General features: G+C 41.0%; 1 protein-coding gene across 1 annotated transcript; it reads left to right on the top strand.

The window, feature by feature from the left end:
• Window positions 1-230: 230 nt before the first annotated feature.
• LOC148830773 (putative high affinity immunoglobulin gamma Fc receptor IC) lies at window positions 231-7,535 on the top strand. The gene is made up of 8 exons (XM_088919974.1): window positions 231-273; window positions 699-752; window positions 3,651-3,800; window positions 4,271-4,567; window positions 4,742-4,890; window positions 5,502-5,670; window positions 6,936-7,052; window positions 7,450-7,535. The coding sequence occupies exons 1-8, from the start codon at window positions 231-233 to the stop codon at window positions 7,533-7,535; spliced, it is 1,065 nt and encodes a 354-aa protein (XP_088776100.1).
• Window positions 7,536-19,130: the final 11,595 nt, after the last annotated feature.

The raw sequence follows: 19,130 nt of genomic DNA, 5'->3' as shown, positions 1-19,130 counted from the left end.
GATGATAAGATGGTAGAATTTATGATGCACTTACTTTTCATACAAAGATATTGAATGCAGGCTGATGTTTTTTATAAATAATGACACAATAGACGTTTTGTGTGCTATTTATCAAATGAGGTTAGTTTTTGTCTAGTAGTAGAACTGGTCTTAATATGTTAAACCATAAATCTTATGGGAGTTTCCTTACATTTTCACTTTACTGTATGTATGCCACTGGCAACCCATTTATGGTGTGGTACTGCCTTGTGGTCTATGCTTCCAGGATAGACTGTGAGTTTCCTCAAATCTTACCAGGAAAATGTAGCATTCTGTAAGTTAATTGATGGATTATTAATTCATCATAACAAAAGTATGAATTTGTGAAATTACAACAGTTGGTTGTGAAACAACAAGTTGGTTACTAGGCACTCTTCAAGTTTGAACACCAGTCTGTTGCTTCACCCTAACCACTGTCTGTATTCCAAGGTCCAGGCCTCAAGCTGTGGTAACTGCAGACCCTCCATGGACAGAGGTGTTTGTAGGAGAGACAGTCACCCTCAACTGTGAGGTTAGAGGATCTGGTGGCTGGAAATATTACTGGGCCCTAGAGAAGCAGGGGAGAATAGTGACACTCAGGAGCTCCAGTGGAAAATATGGTTCCCAGTACATCCTAACAGCTGTGTCAGTGTCTGACAGTGGACAATATTGGTGTCAAGCTGAGAGAGGAACTGATCAGAGTGACAGTGACTTTCTCACGCTGACAGTAATTGGTTAGTTATTTTCATATCTGTTTAAATGTTTTACTTAATCATTTGTGTAAGAGGTGCATGGTGTATGTTTAGCAAATTATACATTTCTGATCTGTTTCAGAGGGCCAGACACCTGCTGTAGTGACCATAGACCCCCCGGATTCAGTGGTTTTCTCAGGAGAGAGAGTCACCCTCAGCTGTGTGGTGAAGGGGGCATCAGGTGGCTGGAGATATTCCTGGGCTAGAATCACCAAGGGAAGACTAGAGAGGCTCTTTAGATCCAGTGCTGAAGATCAGAAAAATTACACCCTCAGTCCTGCAACAGTGTCTGATAGTGGACAGTACTGGTGTCAAGCTGAACGGGGAAACAAACCAATATTTCAAACACATCCTGGTTTTCTTATTTTGAGTGTTTCAGGTTAGTAACTTACATGAGTACTTAATGTACCATCTGATGAAATAACTATGTTAAGTTTAACATCTGTCAGTGCTTTAGTATTTGAGCTGTCCATAAATTTATATATGAAAAAAAAACAAAAGCAAAGAAAAAAATGATTGATACCTTCAATTTTATCTGTTGTATATGTAAATTACAATGGATAATTCAAGTAAAAAAATATTACATAACAATTACCATGTCCGCATACACCTGGAGGTCTTACATCATGCTGATGCATTTACAATTCACTCCACCTTCAAATGTAATCAAAACAATGCAGTTCTACCTTAAAGAACATATAAAATTGTAATAAAGAAAACATCTTTCTGCCCTAGTAGTGGAAGGAAGTTGTGGAAAATGAACATAAAACAATGTTCAGGGGGATCAGATATTGGGCATCAACCACCTGAATGGGAAGCTTGCTCTTGGCATCCACAACTGTTTCAGTAAAATTTGTTTCCTATTCCTCATCTTAAATAAATTCCATTTCAGTTTCCAAGTGTGACACTACTGTATATCCATGTTTTGCTACTGAGACTATAGGAGTTCACAAGGCTGCCTTATCTGTACCCTCCACAGATTTAAACATTAAATCAAGTTTCTTCTCAATTTCCTTTATTCCTCCCTTTATCCTGCCTTTTTTTTTACAAACCGCAAAGACCAGGAATAATACTTCCTATTCTTCTATGAAGAATTTCTTAGGCTTTAATATGCTGTTTGTGATGTGACAAATCTTCACACAGAATTCACATGCAACATAAAATCTTCGTCCTGTCTTAAATACACAAAAATACAAAATGAAAAGTTAAAAGAGATCTATGTCCTGTGGAATTTCAAATTGGATTAACCATGATTGCTTTTTTTCAGTCCAATCACCTTTTCAGTAGTTCATTCAAACTCATTAACACAGAGCAGAGGCATGGCTTGAATTGTCTTGAATTGCAAAATTCTTAAGTTCAGAAAACTATAGATAAATTTGAATGAAGGTTATCAAAGCAAACACATAATAGGGAAATGATGGTTCAAGGGACGTTTCAGTAGTATTTCTAAACTGAGTAGAGAGAGATAATTTTGGACAGCTATTCTGGAGAACACTGTTTGAGCCAGGGGGAAGAAGGGTATCAAATGAAAACCATAATTCACGTTTTCATTCACAGAATCATACAGTAGTTGCAGAAGACAGTGACCATGCTGAAATTGAGTTTTATAAATAAAATTTATAATTAGAATTTCAGGAGTAGGTTGACATACAGTAGGACAGTAGGACTGTGCTGATAGCAAGCAACACCAGACATTTTGACACATAGTCTGCAAGGGACTGAGGAAGGGGAGAAAGTCAGGCACAAACACTTGCAGGGTGGAAAGAAGGAAAGGGAACTGGTTATCACCACTTTCTGGGCTACACTGTAGTATGGGCACCTGGGGAAGAGATAGCTGAAAATGGAGGCAGATGGACACTGTGTTTGGCTCACGGAGGAGGTTAAGTGAATATCAGTTGCCAGGAAAGACAATGAAAAGAGATAATAAGAAATGTGATAGAGATGAAAGTTAACCTTTAGCTGTACATTTGAGGTAACACAGACCAGTGCAGCTGTGGTAGTAGCAAAGGACCAAGCAAGGGAGCAAGTGGAGAAGAGAAAGAGGAAGGGACAGAGAACAGCCCCTGAAATTCATGAAGATTTGAGATTCATTAAATTGGAGATAAGAGAAGGACCAGACTTCTATTTTTTCAGCAAAAGAAAAAGAACAAATGTTGTGACTAAACATATTTAGTTGGCTTGACATTGAATAGTTGGTTCTTCAAACTCACATAAACTGACTCCATACTCCTTCACTATCTTTTGCAGATGAGTCTACTGTACATCCAATCTAATCTATGATATCAGGTTTATTATTATTGCAATCTTCTATCTCACTAGCAGTGAAATGAGAAATGAGCAGTGAGCACTTTGAGAGAAAGAGACAGCAAGCTTAGAGGACAGCAAGAGAAATAAATAAAGAATCGATGATAGATACAACAAATAGATAGAGGACTGGGTGCAAGATGACCATAGGGGCACAGTAACTTTACATTAGAGCAGCATGAATAACTGGAGTCAGCAGGAAAGTGTTAATGACAACTTGGGCAAATAGATTGTTTTCAGAGTGGACTTTTGACTTTCATCTTTTGTTTAAAACTCAATTTCTCTTCTAAATGTTAAAACACTAAAGACATACAGGAAGCAGCCCTGCTCAACACTGACAGTAGCAGGACTGATGGGTCTAGTTACACCATCAGGTCTGCTGCTCTGTCCCACAGTGGAGAGTATTGGTGTCGAGCTAGAAGGGGAAGTGTGGTCTATTATACTGATCGCAGTGATTCTCTGCAAATAGAAATAATAGGTAAGAAACTGAATTAAATATAATTTGTTCAATTATAAATTATATCTCTTATTTTCATGGTCTTTTCTACCCTCTGTTCAATCTTGGTTTATGTGCAGCTCGACCACAGGCAGCACTAACCCTGGAGTCTGGATGGGCAGAGATATTCACTACAGAAAGTGTGACTCTGAGGTGTGAGATTGAGATGGGCTCTGCTGAGTGGAGTTATAAATGGTACAAAAATGGACAGGAACTTCCAGTAGACTCCAGTAGGAGAAATGGAGACACATACACAATCCTATCTGCTGCTCAGTTACATAATGGAGAATATACCTGCAGAGGGGAAAGTGACCATAATAAACTATTTTATTCTAACATCAGCAATCCTGTTAAACTGAAGGTATCTGGTAAGTATTTGTATTCTTTTGAAAATCAAACATATATATTGATACTGCGGAGATTATTCAAATAATTGATTGTTACTTTAGAAAAAATGTGATTAAATGTTATAAATAAAGGCCAATTTTTAACTATTTGAGACCCAGACACAAGTATTAGTTATCAATTCGATCACCCCTACTTAGAATGTAATAATATTCCTGCATTCATGCAATAATTATGTAGTAGATGTACAATTTAGGATCTCAGAGGCTTATGCCACAAGCTGTGAAATTGATTTTGCACATAGGTTTTTGGTGGTACTGACAAGGCCTGAACATCTTCAACACTCTTCCATCAGGAAAATGGCCAAAGCCTGTTCTGACTGTGTTCCCCACAAGACGACAGATATACACAGGAGACAGAGTCACCCTGAGCTGTGGAGTTGGGGGTGGATCTGTTGGTTGGAAGTATCTCTGGTATAAAGACACACAGGGAGAAGCCCTACTCAACACTGACAGCAGTAGGACTGATGGGTCCAGTTACACAATTAGCTCTGCTGCTGTGTCCCACAGTGGAGAGTACTGGTGTCGAGCTAGAAGGGGAAGTGTGTTCTATTACACTGATCGCAGTGATTCTCTGAAATTAGAACTCATAGGTAAGAGATTGAAATAGTAAAATGATTGATCATTTTAGTATCTTTTTTAGTAAACATAATTTTAGCACACAACTGCTTTATTTATTTTTCCCCCATATTAATTCTTAGATTCATACTATTTGCATACCTCATATTATTAATTCTACCCCCTATTCAAACTTGTCTATTCTGCAGCTCAACCACAGGCTGTACTGACCTTGGAGTCTGGATGGACAGAGATATTCACCACAGAAAGTGTGACTCTGAGGTGTGAGATTGAGATGGACTCTGCTTGGTGGAACTATAAATGGTACAAGGATGGACAGGAGCTTCCAGCAGAGAAAGTTAACTCCAGTAGCAGAAATTTAAACACATACACAATCCTCTCTGCTGCTCAGTTACGTAATGGAGAATATACCTGCAGAGGAGAAAATGCCCATAATAAACTATATGATTCTAATGTCAGCAATCCTGTTATACTGAAGGTATCCGGTAAGTATTTCATTTGTCCTGAAAATTAAACAGTACAGTATATACTGAAGATATGATCTATATAATGGATCTTGCATCTAATTACAGTGTTCAATAAAACTACAATTTAACTGTTGTTATGGATTATTTTAACCTAGTGAGACACAAATATAGGGTTTCAATTTAAAAAAATGATTAATCACACTTTGACACTTTGAATATACAATAATAATATTCCTGTAGAAGTGCAATAAAGTACCTCAGAGGATTATGCTAGAAGATGTGAATTTGTTTTTGCATATAGGTATTGATTGTACAAAGTCTGATCTTATTCATTTCTCTTCTGTAAGGAATATGGCCAAAGCCTGTTCTGACTGTGTTCCCCACAAGAGGACAGATATACACAGGAGACAGAGTCACCCTGAACTGTGAAGTTGGGGGAGATTCTGTTGGTTGGAAGTATCTCTGGTATAAAGACACACAGGGAGCAACCCTGGCCAACACTGACACTGACAGTACCAGGACTAATGGGTCTAGTTACATCATCAGCTCTGCTGCTCTGTCCCACCGTGGAGAGTATTGGTGTCGAGCTAGAAGGGGAAGAGTGGTCTATTATTCTGACTACAGCAATTCTTTGGTATTGCACATGTCAGGTAGGGTTCTAAAATGAAAGTCACCTTAAGCAGTGTTATTTTATTAATCGGTGGTTAAAGATAATCACACCTTTAAAGAGGAACTGCAGTGCTATTTTTATATTTCGGGGTTAGAAAGAATCAGCATTGATGAATGCATTTAACACCACAATAAAAGTAAAATGTTTACAGTAACTTGTAAATCCTCCAGAAATTGCCAGGTATGCGCAGTGACATATTGCCATCCTTTTCTGTGATTCAGAACGAGGCAATAGAACATCCAGGAAGTGAAGCGGCCCTATTACATTGTAAACTAGCAGGCTTGTGAATATAGCTCCTTTAATCTACACTTTTTTGCAGTTCTCACTCTGTAGGGAGTCCCAGCCCAGTCTCATTTGTTCATTTTTGTTTCAGTGGTTTATGTGTGTTTTATTGTCCATTACAACAGTAACAATAGCAAAATGTAGTTAAAAAGAACACGTCAAAATGACGAGTCAAAAGAATTGATGCATATGTTTCCAGATAGTGGAATACGGTACCACTTCCAGGTACTGTATATAAATTATATAAATATTATATTTAGATCCTTGAATTAATATTTGTTAATGATGTTCAATTCCCTAGTAAGTGGATTTCAAAATGTACTACAACTTTTTTACAATTATGACAGCAAGTATTCATAGAAAAGTTTAAAACATTATAGCTTTTTATGAAGTATATAAACTTTTTATAGTTACAACGAGCACTTCAAAACTTTTCCAAAATAATAATAGTAAGTGATCAAGTTAAAGACTTTGATGCAGAAAATGTTTATGAAGAAGGTGATTTTAAAGATGTACAGTAAGAAAACAGAGTAAATAAAACAATCATTTCACTAGCATCTAATGCACCACAAGTGCCAAAACAACATAGCTACTGTAAGTATGCCACGTCATATTTAATATCTCTGATGCAGCAATGATCGTTAATACGTGTTCTGAGTAGCTGCAACTGTAAATGGTACATTTTTAAATGCTTTTAAAAGACTCATATTGCATACAAATGTTCTTCATAAAATACTGCATACATGTACATGTTACATTAAAACAAGAAGAAACTGTCAGTAAACTCAAAATTATTCACCTAATAAAATAATAAAATTGTTTTTGGAGATGTTCTTTTGAATTTTAATCTTACTTAATAACTGAGACTGTTAACAGAATTCAGGTAACAAAGTAACCTGTAGATGATCAGGATAAATACCAGCTACAACTCTCTGACCCCAGTGTTTGGTTCTTGTGTCTCAGTTTCTTCTGCTGTGGAAAACCTGATCAGGATCTGTATGAGTGTGGGAGTGTTCATCTTCTTGTCTGTCATTGTGAGTGATGTGTTCTGGAGAAGAGTGAAGCAGGCTGTGAGGAATGGTAAGATGTGCTAGACCATGGTTACGACATTCATTTTACTGGTAGAAGACAAGCTGGGTGATATGATGCTTTGACCGAGTGAGATCAAAGTGACCTACTGTAGTAAGCACTATCATTGTGATAACTGCCATGAATTTAAGTAAAACAATTCCAGACTATTTACTATTTATCATTATAAAAACTATTTTCACATAGTCCCTTTTAGTTTTATAATTTCTCTAGAATGTCATTCATTAGATTATTTACAGCAAAAATGTATCTAACAGTTAAGATTGCTCACTGGTAGATCTTAATCAAACTGATTTCAATAATGCATGACTTTCATAAAGGCTGCATTGTGTGCTAAGTGCTTAAACCTATTTTTGCATGTGACTGACTTTTTTTTGTTATTTTAAAGGTGCAATATATGAAGACAGCTTTGATTTGGACAAGTTGAATGTCTCCAGTGCTTCAAACCCACAACAGCAATGGCTGAAATCCTGAAACCCCTCAGCACTCAATGGAATTAAATAATAGTGCATGTTTCACATTTTCCACTAGACAAAGGCTTTATTATTTAGCACTCATATTTAGATTTTAGGTTTGCTTATTACTGTGTAAAGTGTAACTGTAAATTTTACTCATAGGATTTCTATTCTCTGTCACACTGGTTTTACCCACTGAAATCATCACCACTATTAAACTAAATGACAGAGTTAATATTAATGTTAAGTTAATATGAGTTAATATACCCCGGCATCCTGGCCAAAGTTCCCATTGGCCCTTACCAATCATGGCCTCCTATTGATGTGTAATACTGTATGTCTTTTAAAAATGGTTTGAGTAGAAAGCTGTCATTTTTAATTGAAATTAAACCATTTCTAATTTTTTAAAGTATCTTTTTTTATTTCAAAGCCTATAGCTTCAAAGCTATAGCACATGCTTTTTTTTTATCAATCTTTAAACAAATAGTTTGTCATTTATATAAAGTAGCGTGATGATCCATCGTGTTAATATCCATAGGGCAACAATGACAAATTTTCTTGCAGCACCCACTTGTCGTACACCACCTTCTGGGTTTTCTTTAAGGTCCGGGTCTCAATGCGCCAATCCTTTTTAACACGCATGATCATCGGCTGTTGAATAGAAATGTGTTTAAATTCCCGGCACTCTGCATAAGGGTTAACGCCATAGTCAAAAACCAAGTCCCGCAGACTCTCAAAGTTAACTTTTTCACAATTGTTCACATTGAGCGTAATGCCTTTCACCTTTAAACAGGCTTTCCCGCCAGACAGCTTGTACCCGTACGACTTGGGTCCTGTTGACACAAACTCGGTGATGTGTTGTCCAGCAGCGATTTCGCTGGTCAGCTCACCCAAATAGTCACCCAGCCCCGGATTCCACTCACCCTCCCGGCTCACAAAGATAACAGAATCTGTGTCGTGGTACAGACAGCGGCCTTGCAAAGTATTTTGCAGATTGTATAACTCCAAGCGGGCATAGGCGGTTGTAAAGCTAGCGATGAAAATGTTAGTGTTTGAATGGCCTGTATAGTGGTGTTTAGTGTGTTTCCACGTAACACAGGCTGTGTTTTCATCGATAAACTCGCAGGCTGACACCTCATGATATGGCATAAATAAGTACCTGAACAATTCATCGGGGTTTCTCACAATGGTGGTCTGTGGTAAATTGTCTCTTTGCCCATACTTCCCCCACAAACTGTTCAAGGCAATTTTTGAAAGCTGTCTTTTGGCCGGATTCTTTTTAATGTTGCCGGGGTCCAGCCGGACACCCTCTTTTTTATAATATTCGCTGATATATCTTTGTTGTTTCGCGACATCTGTACACCACTCTGGAAACCCCGAAGCTTCCTGTTTCCCTTTCAGATGCAGTTTGATGTAGTCGGAAAAAACATCATGTGAGGCCTTTTCGAAATGCCAAATTTCGTAAATTTTACACACTCTATACCCCAGATCTAAGGCCATCTGTAATTCAGGGGTGCACCAGACACCAGTCAAGGCGCGATCTTCATCACTGTGCTCGCAGGGAGTGGTCTGTTTTGTTTCAGCACACGTACGACACAGTGTGAAAAACAGTTTTTTGTCAATTTTGGTTGGAAGAACTGGAAAGTACAAACGTCTGGGTGGGTAAACTTTCACCTTCGCTAAACCGAAATACCGTTTTAAATCTCCAAAGTTGTTATATATTATTCGGGGGTGCCCCAGTGGGTATTTTGCGGTGCGCTTTACGCAGTCTACCGCGAGTTACCGGTAAATACCGCTAGTTACCGTAAATTCTCCTATAATACCGCAAGAAAAATAATAGTATCCGGAATTTCCGCAAGGTGGAGCTAATAAAGCTCAACCTCTCATGTTTGAGCTGTCGCCATCAAAGTCTTTAACGAAGATATTACTAATAGTATTAATAATGAATGACCTTGGACAAGCTGTAAACTCAAAGTATTGCCCTGGTCCACATTATTTTTTTCATTGACCGTCTTTGTAAAAGTAACACCACAGCATTTCGCAATCACACATTTGTTTCCAATCATGCAAAGTACAGTAATTTTTGAGAATCGATTCACCATGCCTTTCACATGCTCATAAAAGAGATTTATGAGCATGGAAGAGGAAGAGCAGGACAGGAGTGAAAGTGACGCGGGGAAGAGCAGGACAGGAGTGAAAGTGGTCAGGGCGGAGTTTAGGAAGGCCGCCGACCAGCGCGGCTTTCCCACAGTGAAGCGGGCGTACAGTCTGGGCAGGTATAGATTACACTTTTCTAAAACGTATTTGAAAAATAAAAACGATTACAATCTAATCCTTCCACGTTTGATCCCAAAATCCCAAGAAAAATAAATCTAAACGGGGAGAAAGCTATGCTGAAAGTTTATTAAGATACTTAGAAGACAAAGATACTGTATCAATTTATGTTGCATTTGTCTGATTATGATTAAAAAAAACACATATAATTAAACACGCGTTTGCGATTTAAATCAAAACGCGATTTAAATCAATATAAATGTTTATATTGTAATGCATACTGTCCAGCCTCCATTTCTCTATAAAAATTTAATCTATTACAAATTTACAATTTGTTGATAATAGAAATGTTAGGTTCTCTAAAGCTTTGTGATACTTGACCCACCCAGGCAGCAAAAGATCAGCTGCACTGGTAAGATGCGACACCGAAGATATGATTAATAACCAGCTGTGTGAAGCAGTGGTGGCCTGGCACGGTGAGGTGCACTGGCAGCTGTCTGGTGTGACGCAGTGGTAGCCTGGCACGGTGAGGTGCGCTGGCAGCTGTGAAGCAGTGGTGGCCTGGCACAGTGAGGTGCGCTGGTAGCTGTGTGCTGTGACGCAGTGGTGGCCTGGCACGGTGAGGTTCGCTGGCAGCTGTGTGACACAGTGGTGGCCTGGTACGGTGAGGTGCGCTGGCAGCTGAGTGATGCAGTGGTGGCCTGGCACAGTGAGTAGCGCTGGCAGCTGTGTGCTGTGACGCAGTGGTGGCCTGGCACGGTGAGGTGCGCTAGCAGCTGTGTGGTGTGACGCAGTGGTGGCCTGGCACGGTGAGCTGCGCTGGCAGCTGTGTGGTGTGACGCAGTGGTGGTCTGGCATGTGTGACGCAGTGGTGGGTGGGCACGGTGAGGTGCGCTGGCAGCTGTGTGACGCAGTGGTGGCCTGGCACGGTGAGCTGCGCTGGCAGCTGTGTGGTGTGACGCAGTGGTGGCCTGGCATGTGTGACGCAGTGGTGGGTGGGCACGGTGAGGTGCGCTGGCAGCTGTGTGACGCAGTGGTGGCCTGGCACGGTGAGGTACGCTTGCAGCTGTGTGGTGTGACGCAGTGGTGGCCTGGCATGTGTGACGCAGTGGTGGGTGGGCACGGTGAGGTGCGCTGGCATCTGTGTGACACAGTGGTGGCCTGGCACAGTGAGGTGCGCTTGCAGCTGTGTGACGCAGTGGTGGGTGGGCATGGTGAGGTGCGCTGGCAGCTGTGTGACGCAGTGGTGGCCTGGCACGGTGAGGTACGCTTGCAGCTGTGTGGTGTGACGCAGTGGTGGCCTGGCACGGTGAGGTACGCTTGCAGCTGTGTGGTGTGACGCAGTGGTGGCCTGCCATGTGCGACGCAGTGGTGGCCTGGCATGGTGAGGTGCATTAGCAGCTGTGTGACGCAGTGGTGGCCTGTTACGGTGAGGTGCGCTGGCAGCTGTGTGATGCAGTGGTGGCCTGGCACGGTGAGGTGCACTGGCAACTGTGTGGTGTGACTCAGTGGTGGCCGGGCACGGTTAGGTGCTCTGGTAGTTGTGTGGTGTGACGCAGTGGTGGCCTGGTACGGTGAGCTGCGCTGGCAGCTGTGTGGTGTGACGCAGTGGTGGCCTGGCACGGTGAGGTGCGCTGGCAGCTGTGTGACGCAGTGGTGGCCTGCAATGGTGAGGTGCGCTGGCAGCTGTGTGACGCAGTGGTGGCCTGGCACGGTGAGCTGCGCTGGCAGCTGTGTGACGTAGTGTTGGGTGGACACGGTAAGGTGCGCTGGCAGCTGTTTGATGCAGTGGTGGCCTGGCATAGTGAGGTGCGCTAGCAGCTGTGTGGTGTGAAACAGTGGTGGTCTGGCACGGTGAGCTGCGCTGGCAGCTGTGTGGTGTAACGCAGTGGTGGCCTGGCACGGTGAGGTGCGCTGGCAGCTGCGTGACGCAGTGGTGGGTGGGCACGGTGAGGTGCGCTGGCAGCTGTGTGACGCAGTGGTGGCCTGGCACGGTGAGGTGCACTTGCAGCTGTGTGGTGTGACGCAGTGGTGGCCTGGCACGGTGAGGTGCGCTGGCAGCTGTGTGACGCAGTGGTGGCCTGGCACGGTGAGGTGCACTGGCAGCTGTGTGGTGTGACGCAGTGGTGGCCTGGGATGGTGAGGTGCGCTGGTAGCTGTGTGACGCAGTGGTGGGTGGGCACGGTGAGGTGCGCTGGCAGCTGTGTGACGCAGTGGTCGGCTGACACGGTGAGGTGCACTGGCAGCTGTGTTGTGTGTCACAGTGATGGCCTGGCACGGTGAGGTGCGCTGGTAGCTGTGTTTTGTGAAGCAGTGGTGGCCTGGCACGGTGAGGTGCGCTGGCAGCTGTGTGACGCAGTGGTGGCCTGGCACAGTGAGGTGCGTTAGTAGCTGTGTGGTGTGACGCAGTGGTGGCCTGGCACGGTGAGGTGCGCTTGCAGCTGTGTGACGCAGTGGTGGCCTGGTACGGTGAGGTGCGCTGGCAGCTGTGTGATGCAGTGGTGGCCTGGCACAGTGAGGTGCGCTGGCAGCTGTGTGACGCAGTGTTGGGTGGACACGGTGAGGTGCGCTGGCAGCTGTGTGATGCAGGGGGGGATATTCTGGCAACAAATGATTATATGACGATCTGTCAAAGTTCAATGAAATACAATATGCTGGACAGTATGCTTCTCAAAGCGCTTTACAGGATAACAACAACAATAACAACAGCAATTTACAAGTTTTGGGAGGAAGAATATTATCAATATTAATAATAATAATAAACTTTATTTTATATAGCGCCTTTAAAGGTGGCTTCTCAAAGCGTTTTACAGGGTAACAACTGATGAAACAACAGTGGCTGGGGGTTGAAAATACCTGTTAAACCGGATTGTTTGCAAAAAATGTAGGCTCAGATAGTAGCAATAGCAAAATAGCAATATTATGGACACAGTTGACTTTTTAAAAAAAAACGTTTTGTTGACAGCTTGACAAGTTCATCAGTGAAAAGACCACTTGCATTTTTCCTCCCCCCTACATTCTCAGAGCAGAATAGAATTTAATTTTAGCACAATTCATTACAGTGCTAAATTTAATATTATTTATTACTAATAGTTTATGCTAACACCTAACTTTCTTAACGCGAGAATTACTACTGTAAGCACCTACTGTACTGTATTTAAGTACTACCGTAAGTAGTACTGCTGTAAGCAAAAAAAAGGTGGAGTGGTGAAACAGCCCTACACATACAGTATCAGTATCAACAGACATTGTATCAGTATCAGTTCTTGCTTTGTGCTGGGTTTAGCAGTTTTCTGAACATAGTCTTTCAGCGAATGCCATACCATCTCTATTGGATTTAAATCTGGGGATTCGGCTGAAGTTTTCACCCAGTTCACTCCTTCTGCTATAAGCCTCGCCCTTGCTGCTGTGTGTTTCGGATCGTTGTCTTGAAAGAGACGGTGCCTTGATCCAAAGTGCTCCGTGATATATGGGTCGGCATGCTGTGTGACCACGACTTCCTCGAAGAATGCACGATCCATAATTCCTTCTAAATAAATTATTTTTCAAGCAATGTAATGCAAGATGCTTTCTAAAGTTGGGCAATGTGTTTTTTCTCAAAATTTTATTTCGAGAGACTGGATAAGTAATTCAAGTGTTTTTTAACTTCCTAAAAAACAAGTAATAATTTAACAATTCATGTAAATGTTTTATGATATATTGCTGTTGTGAATGTCTGTGGAGTGTATCTTATTAGCTTGTCCTGACTGGTGGAGCTCATCCAGCTGTGTCTGGATATCTTGGTCAAATATTTGGCTAGTGTGTATTGTCTGTTTAGGGTTCTGTAACATTCCACACGGCTGGGCAGCTTGTTCCCCCCTCCCGCCCCTCTCTGTGTACAGTAGAGCCTCCTGTCCTGGCTGGTGGAGCTCCTCCAGCTGTGTCTGGATATCTTGGTCAAATATTTGGCTAGTGTGTATTGTCTGTTTAGGGTTCTGTAGCATTCCACACGGCTGGGCAGCTTGTTCCCCCCTCACGCCCCTCTCTGTGTACAGTAGAGCCTGCTGTCCTGGCTGGTGGAGCTCATCCAGCTGTGTCTGGCTAATATTGAAGCCAACATTAAAGCCAATACTTTAATATTGTTTTCTGTATGTTTATCAATAGTGGGTACTGGCCTAATTCGGCCCTGCAGCCATTGTTAGGTGTTTTTCTCTGCACACGGAGGATGTTTCTACAGATCTCCATGTGCAGAGTTTCTGTGGGGTGTTTGTCCCATTGAGTGTACTCCTGGTCTGTGAGGGGACCCCACACTTCACTGCCGTATAGGGCAATGGGTTGGACTACACTTTCAAATATTTGGAGCTAGATTCTTGTTGGTGGATTGATGTTGAAGAGCCTTCTTCTTATTGCGTAGAAAGCCCCGAGTGCCTTCTCCCTCAGTGTCTTCACTGCCAGGTCAAAACTTCCAGATGGGCTGATGGTACAGTATATGTGATACAGTATGTGATATGCCGAGATATGTGTAGCTGGACTAGTGCTCCAATGTGTTGTTGTTAAGTGTGAATTTGTACCTGTTTCCCTGAGGTCTGGCTTCTTTCTGGAAAACCATAACTCTGGTCTTGTCCAGATTGGCTGTCAGCGCCCAGGTCTGACAGTGCTGCTCCAGCAGTGCCAGGTTCTGCTGCTGCCCCTGTTCTGTGGGCAACAGCAGGACCAGGTCATCTGCATAGAGCAGGAACTTGATTTCTGTGTCGTGTAGTGTGAGACCAGGAGCCGCAGAGTGTTCCAACATTCCTGCTAATTTGTTGATATAGATATTAAACTGTGTTGGGCTCAGGCTGCAGGTCTGCAGGCCTGGGCTCAAGCTGCAGCCCTGTCTCACCCCACGGCCCCACGGCCAGTGGTGGTGATGTAATTAATAAATCTTTAATAACCAGCGAAATCCAGGAAACACTCAATGTCCTCTTTGAACTTTGGAAGGGCAACACAGAAAGCCTTAAAACTTGTTAAGTTCCCTAAAGCTTTCTCAGTCAGGTATGTTGTGAATGTTGTGTGAAAGGTCTTGGTCTCCATACCGTACTATGGTCGCTGTAGTGCAGGCTCGCAGTTTTTTTTTTGTGATGGGAGCTCACCCAATCCCTTGGTGTATCTATGCTATATTCTCATGTACGGTTAGAATGTGTTCATTGTCTTCCAATGAAAGACAGGTTCCTTTCACCGGAGTCGGGAGGGGCGGGAGGGGGGAACAAGCTGCCCAGCCATGTGGTTGAAGCTGATACCCTGGATTCTCTGCAGACACAGCTGTATGAGCTCCACCAGCCTATTTACACCAGAACTATTTACTTGGAAAACGGGCGATCTCCCCAGACTGTCCACCCGTTTCACTGTTACCTGGATACCTCATTATTTAGAACTCACTCTCCCCCTTGCCTGTCTGACTTCTTTTAATCCTTCTGTGCCCGGATTGCAGCGGTTAACATGTTTTTCCAAGAAAAAAAGAGAAATTTCACCAGAGCCTCTTCTCTTCTTGTGTCTAATTTTTAGTTTAGAAGAATTCAAGCAGGATTTTAGATGAAAGGCAGCGACCTTAATCAAGCCCAAATCCTAATTGAACCCATTCAGAGCCTACATTACATTTTAGCGTTTCATTCTGAGCAGAAGACCCTCACACCTGAAGAAGGCTTGCGTTTTCTCTCTTCTCTTTTAAGCATGTGTACAATGCTGTAATACAATTTAAAATAATTAAAAGTTTAAACAGTATAAACTAAACTCCATTAATATAAGTATCGAGTGGTATTAAATAAACACAGCTTTTTAGTATAGATTACACTTTTCTAAAATGTATTTAAAAAATAAAAACGATTACAATCTAATCTTTCCACGTTTGATCCCAAAATCACAAGAAAAATAAATCTAAACGGGGAGAAAGCTATGCTGAAAGTTTATTAAGATACTTAGAAGACAAAGATAACAATTTACGTTACATTTGTCTGATTGTGAATAAAAAAATACATATAATTAAACACGCGTTTGCGATTTAAATCAAAACGCGATTTAAATCAATATAAATGTTTATATTGTAACGCATACTGTACAGCCTCCATTTCTCTATAAAAATTTAAAAGATCGTTTGCGCAGCCTAAGAGGGGGGGTCTACTCTCAGTGACAGCTGACAATCCTCCATACACTCAAGTGAAAAATTAATAATGCCAATGTAAACGTCGTATTTACAATTTGTTGATAATAGAAATTTAAAGTTCTCTAAAGCTTTGTGATAGTTTACCCAGGCAGCAAAAGATCAGCTACACTGGGAAGATGCGACACCGAAGATATGATTAATAACCTTTTAAATCTGAAGGGAGATCTAAAGGGATCCCCCCCCCCCCACACGATAGAAGCAGGAAGCAGAAGCAGGGACCGTTGTCAGAAGTAAAGAAGGTGACTATTCATTGTAATAAAAAATGACTTAAATTCGAACATGTTGTGATATTTAGAAATATAAAAAGTCAATGAATTGTCCATAATATTGCTATTTTATTTTTTTAAAGAAATGTTTGTTAGAAGAAAAGTCATGGCGCCAGCTGGATTTGAACACCCAACCTGTGGTTCAGAAGTTGGGCACGTAGACCACAGTACCACCCGCAAGTTCTTATCTTTCTGAGAAAGCAGGAAGGATCACATGTAGGAAGTGATTCCATGATATTCGGTTCCTATAAAAACATGATACATTGTGCTAAAGGTATTATATTTCCCTGTAAATTGGCAACATCCTTCTTTATCAATATATTTTTCGTTACCTTTAATTTTTTTGAAAAGAAAAACGCAGTGTACCTCTTTCTTAACTTACTTCAGTTTCTGTATAGTGGTTTTACTTTTTTAAAAACTCAATTTACTGTAGTTATTGGTCAGCTCACTTTAAAGTTGTTTTAACTAGATTCATGAAAGTTCTGAACTGTATTTCTTTTGGGTTTTGTGCAAATCACATTCTAATAGGTATTTGAAAAAGAGTATATCAATTAGGTTTAGTATATTCACATTTAAAAAGTAAAACATATACACAGCCAAATGAAACGCTGAAACTTACCTCAGCTGATTCTTCAGCTAAACCAGACAGGCTTCTCAAATTCTCAAATATTGTCAATTCTTGGGGGTGCAGAGGTGGTGGAGCCCTATACCAACAGACTCACAGCTGAAATTGCTGTGAAAAGGGCTTCTATCAAATATGAACACGTGGGTGAAAATGTATACAATTCAAAGGTTTCATTTTTTCCTATTAAAATCATAAAATATGTGGTGTGAGAAAGAAGTCCTCATTTAAGTGCATGAAACTCAGGCACTGGCGCAACAAACTGAACAAAGTTCAAGGGGGTATACGCTTTCTGTAGACACTTTATTTCCTCTTTTTCCATACTTGAAGAAATGATTTGGGAAACCTGTGGGACACTAGAGGTCATTATACATGAGCCTCTTTATGCACCTTTTAAGCCACTGAAACCTAGTTCCCTTGTTACAAGGTCTAATATTACAGTAGGTGTGGTTTCTGTCTCCTAATTTCTGAGAATGATAAAATTGGGGAATAAGTTGTAGGGAATACCACTCTTGCACTTCTAAGAAAAGACTATCTCAAATGAAACTCGCTATAGAAAGACATCTTGTTGAAAAATTCTTTATTTTTTTTCATTTCTAAAGTCCTTCAAAAATGTTTTGTTTGTGACTTTCTCTGTTGTTCCCTTTCACACTCAACTGAACTATGTGTTATGTCTTGTAAACGTAATCAAACATTTCACTTAGGTGTGTGGGTTAACAAAAACCCATATTGTATGAAACATTCAGGTTTACATTCAAGTTTTTTCTAACAATTGCATTCATGCTAGGACTACAGTAAACAACACTTTTTACTAAAGGAAATGAAATTGTGCATTAAACAAGACACATTGTTTTAAATGTATACAATACGACCACGCTAAAAACAACAGTGAAACTTTTCATTGAAATACTGTACGAGATTGTGCATATTCAATGGATTTCTCCTGGTGCTTTTTTTCCATCAGTCTTTTCATATTCTTGTTCTCTACTCAGGTGTCTCCTGTTCCTTTGGTGATGTCTGCTGTACACACATGGTATCATACACTTGAGCAAAGTGTGATACCACCGTTTCTTCTTCTCCTAAAATAAAGATGAACATTGACAAAACTCAGAATCACTCTTTTCTTTGACAGACGAACAAAACAATGCAAGAATAACCATACCCTCTGTTCCTTGCTCATTTCTACCTACCTGTTTGACCACTTTGTCTCCTTCAGTCAGGACAGGGTCCTGGGGCTGACTCTGAGCAATCTGAGAAGAGCTCTCTGTGATCTTCTCCCCTACATTGGCTACATTGTGCTCTGTTTGAAATCCAGGGATCGCCTCCGGTAAGTTCCTCGGTCCTTTTTGGGACTTGAATGGGTAGAGGAAATATTATGACTACATTTCATTGTCACTGATATGTTCTGGTTTGAGTTTGATTACAGTAGGCGTTCAAGTACTTCCTTTTTCTTCTAGATTGGCAGTGTTTGAGATGGTAGGAACTTGTCATATTCTCAACTTATTTTCTTTATGAGACTGAATGATCTGTAAACATACTATTTGAGCAATTCTTAGAAATCTGAAAGCAGTGTTACCTGTATCATTTTTTGAATTGGTAGTAGTATTGCAGCTCCAACATCAGCACTTAAATAATGGTTTGTGATGTTACTTGTCCTTGGAGTTAGTAGACTCCTGAGAAGTCAAGAGAAATCTTACGTAAGCATGAATTATATTTCACTTTCGAAAGCAAAGTACATGTCAAGTACTTTGAAGGCATTTGTTGATACTTTTAAGCACTTTAATTGATTTTTATTATTATTATTATTATTATTTTTATTATTATTCTTCAATTAGTTATTACAAGTCCAACATTCTCTACATTATCTCACTCCATATTCAGAATGTGGAAATACAGTTGTTTTAAGGAAAAGCCACTGAAAACACAGTAGCTGCACTCTACAAAGATGAGTTTGCTAATTATTCAGTCAGGGACACAGCTTATACTTCAGTAGTCTTAGATTATTTAATGATGATGATTATACTTTACAACTAGAAGAAGCCCCATATCCTGTTCATTGCCCCTTTTTCAGTCATGTGGATTGACTTATACCTGAAGTGGTTAATTCTCACCTTGACATCTCAAAGAACAACTGAATCTCTACCAAGGGTGAATGTGTCCTTCCTCTTAATGTCTAAAAGAAAAGGTTAAAATTCATTGAAGCAAAATGCAACAACCCAAAATGTTGGGGAGGTGGTTTCCACAGTTATTTCATATGACAGAGCTTGGAGTGAA

Source organism: Atractosteus spatula, chromosome 7 (assembly GCF_055471065.1).
Source record: "Atractosteus spatula isolate fAtrSpa1 chromosome 7, fAtrSpa1.hap1, whole genome shotgun sequence".
Lineage (NCBI taxonomy): Eukaryota > Metazoa > Chordata > Actinopteri > Semionotiformes > Lepisosteidae > Atractosteus > Atractosteus spatula.
This window is presented reverse-complemented; position numbering and strand designations above follow the sequence as displayed.

Excerpts from the sequence above, each read along its gene's own strand:
- LOC148830773 (XM_088919974.1), top strand. The coding sequence starts at position 231 with ATGGTGTGGTACTGCCTTGTGGTCTATGCTTCCAGGATAGACT. Across the intron at positions 4,891-5,501 it reads AGGAGCTTCCAGCAGAGAAA|GGAGCAACCCTGGCCAACAC; the intron begins GTTAACTCCAGT and ends AAAGACACACAG. Across the intron at positions 5,671-6,935 it reads TTTGGTATTGCACATGTCAG|TTTCTTCTGCTGTGGAAAAC; the intron begins GTAGGGTTCTAA and ends CTTGTGTCTCAG.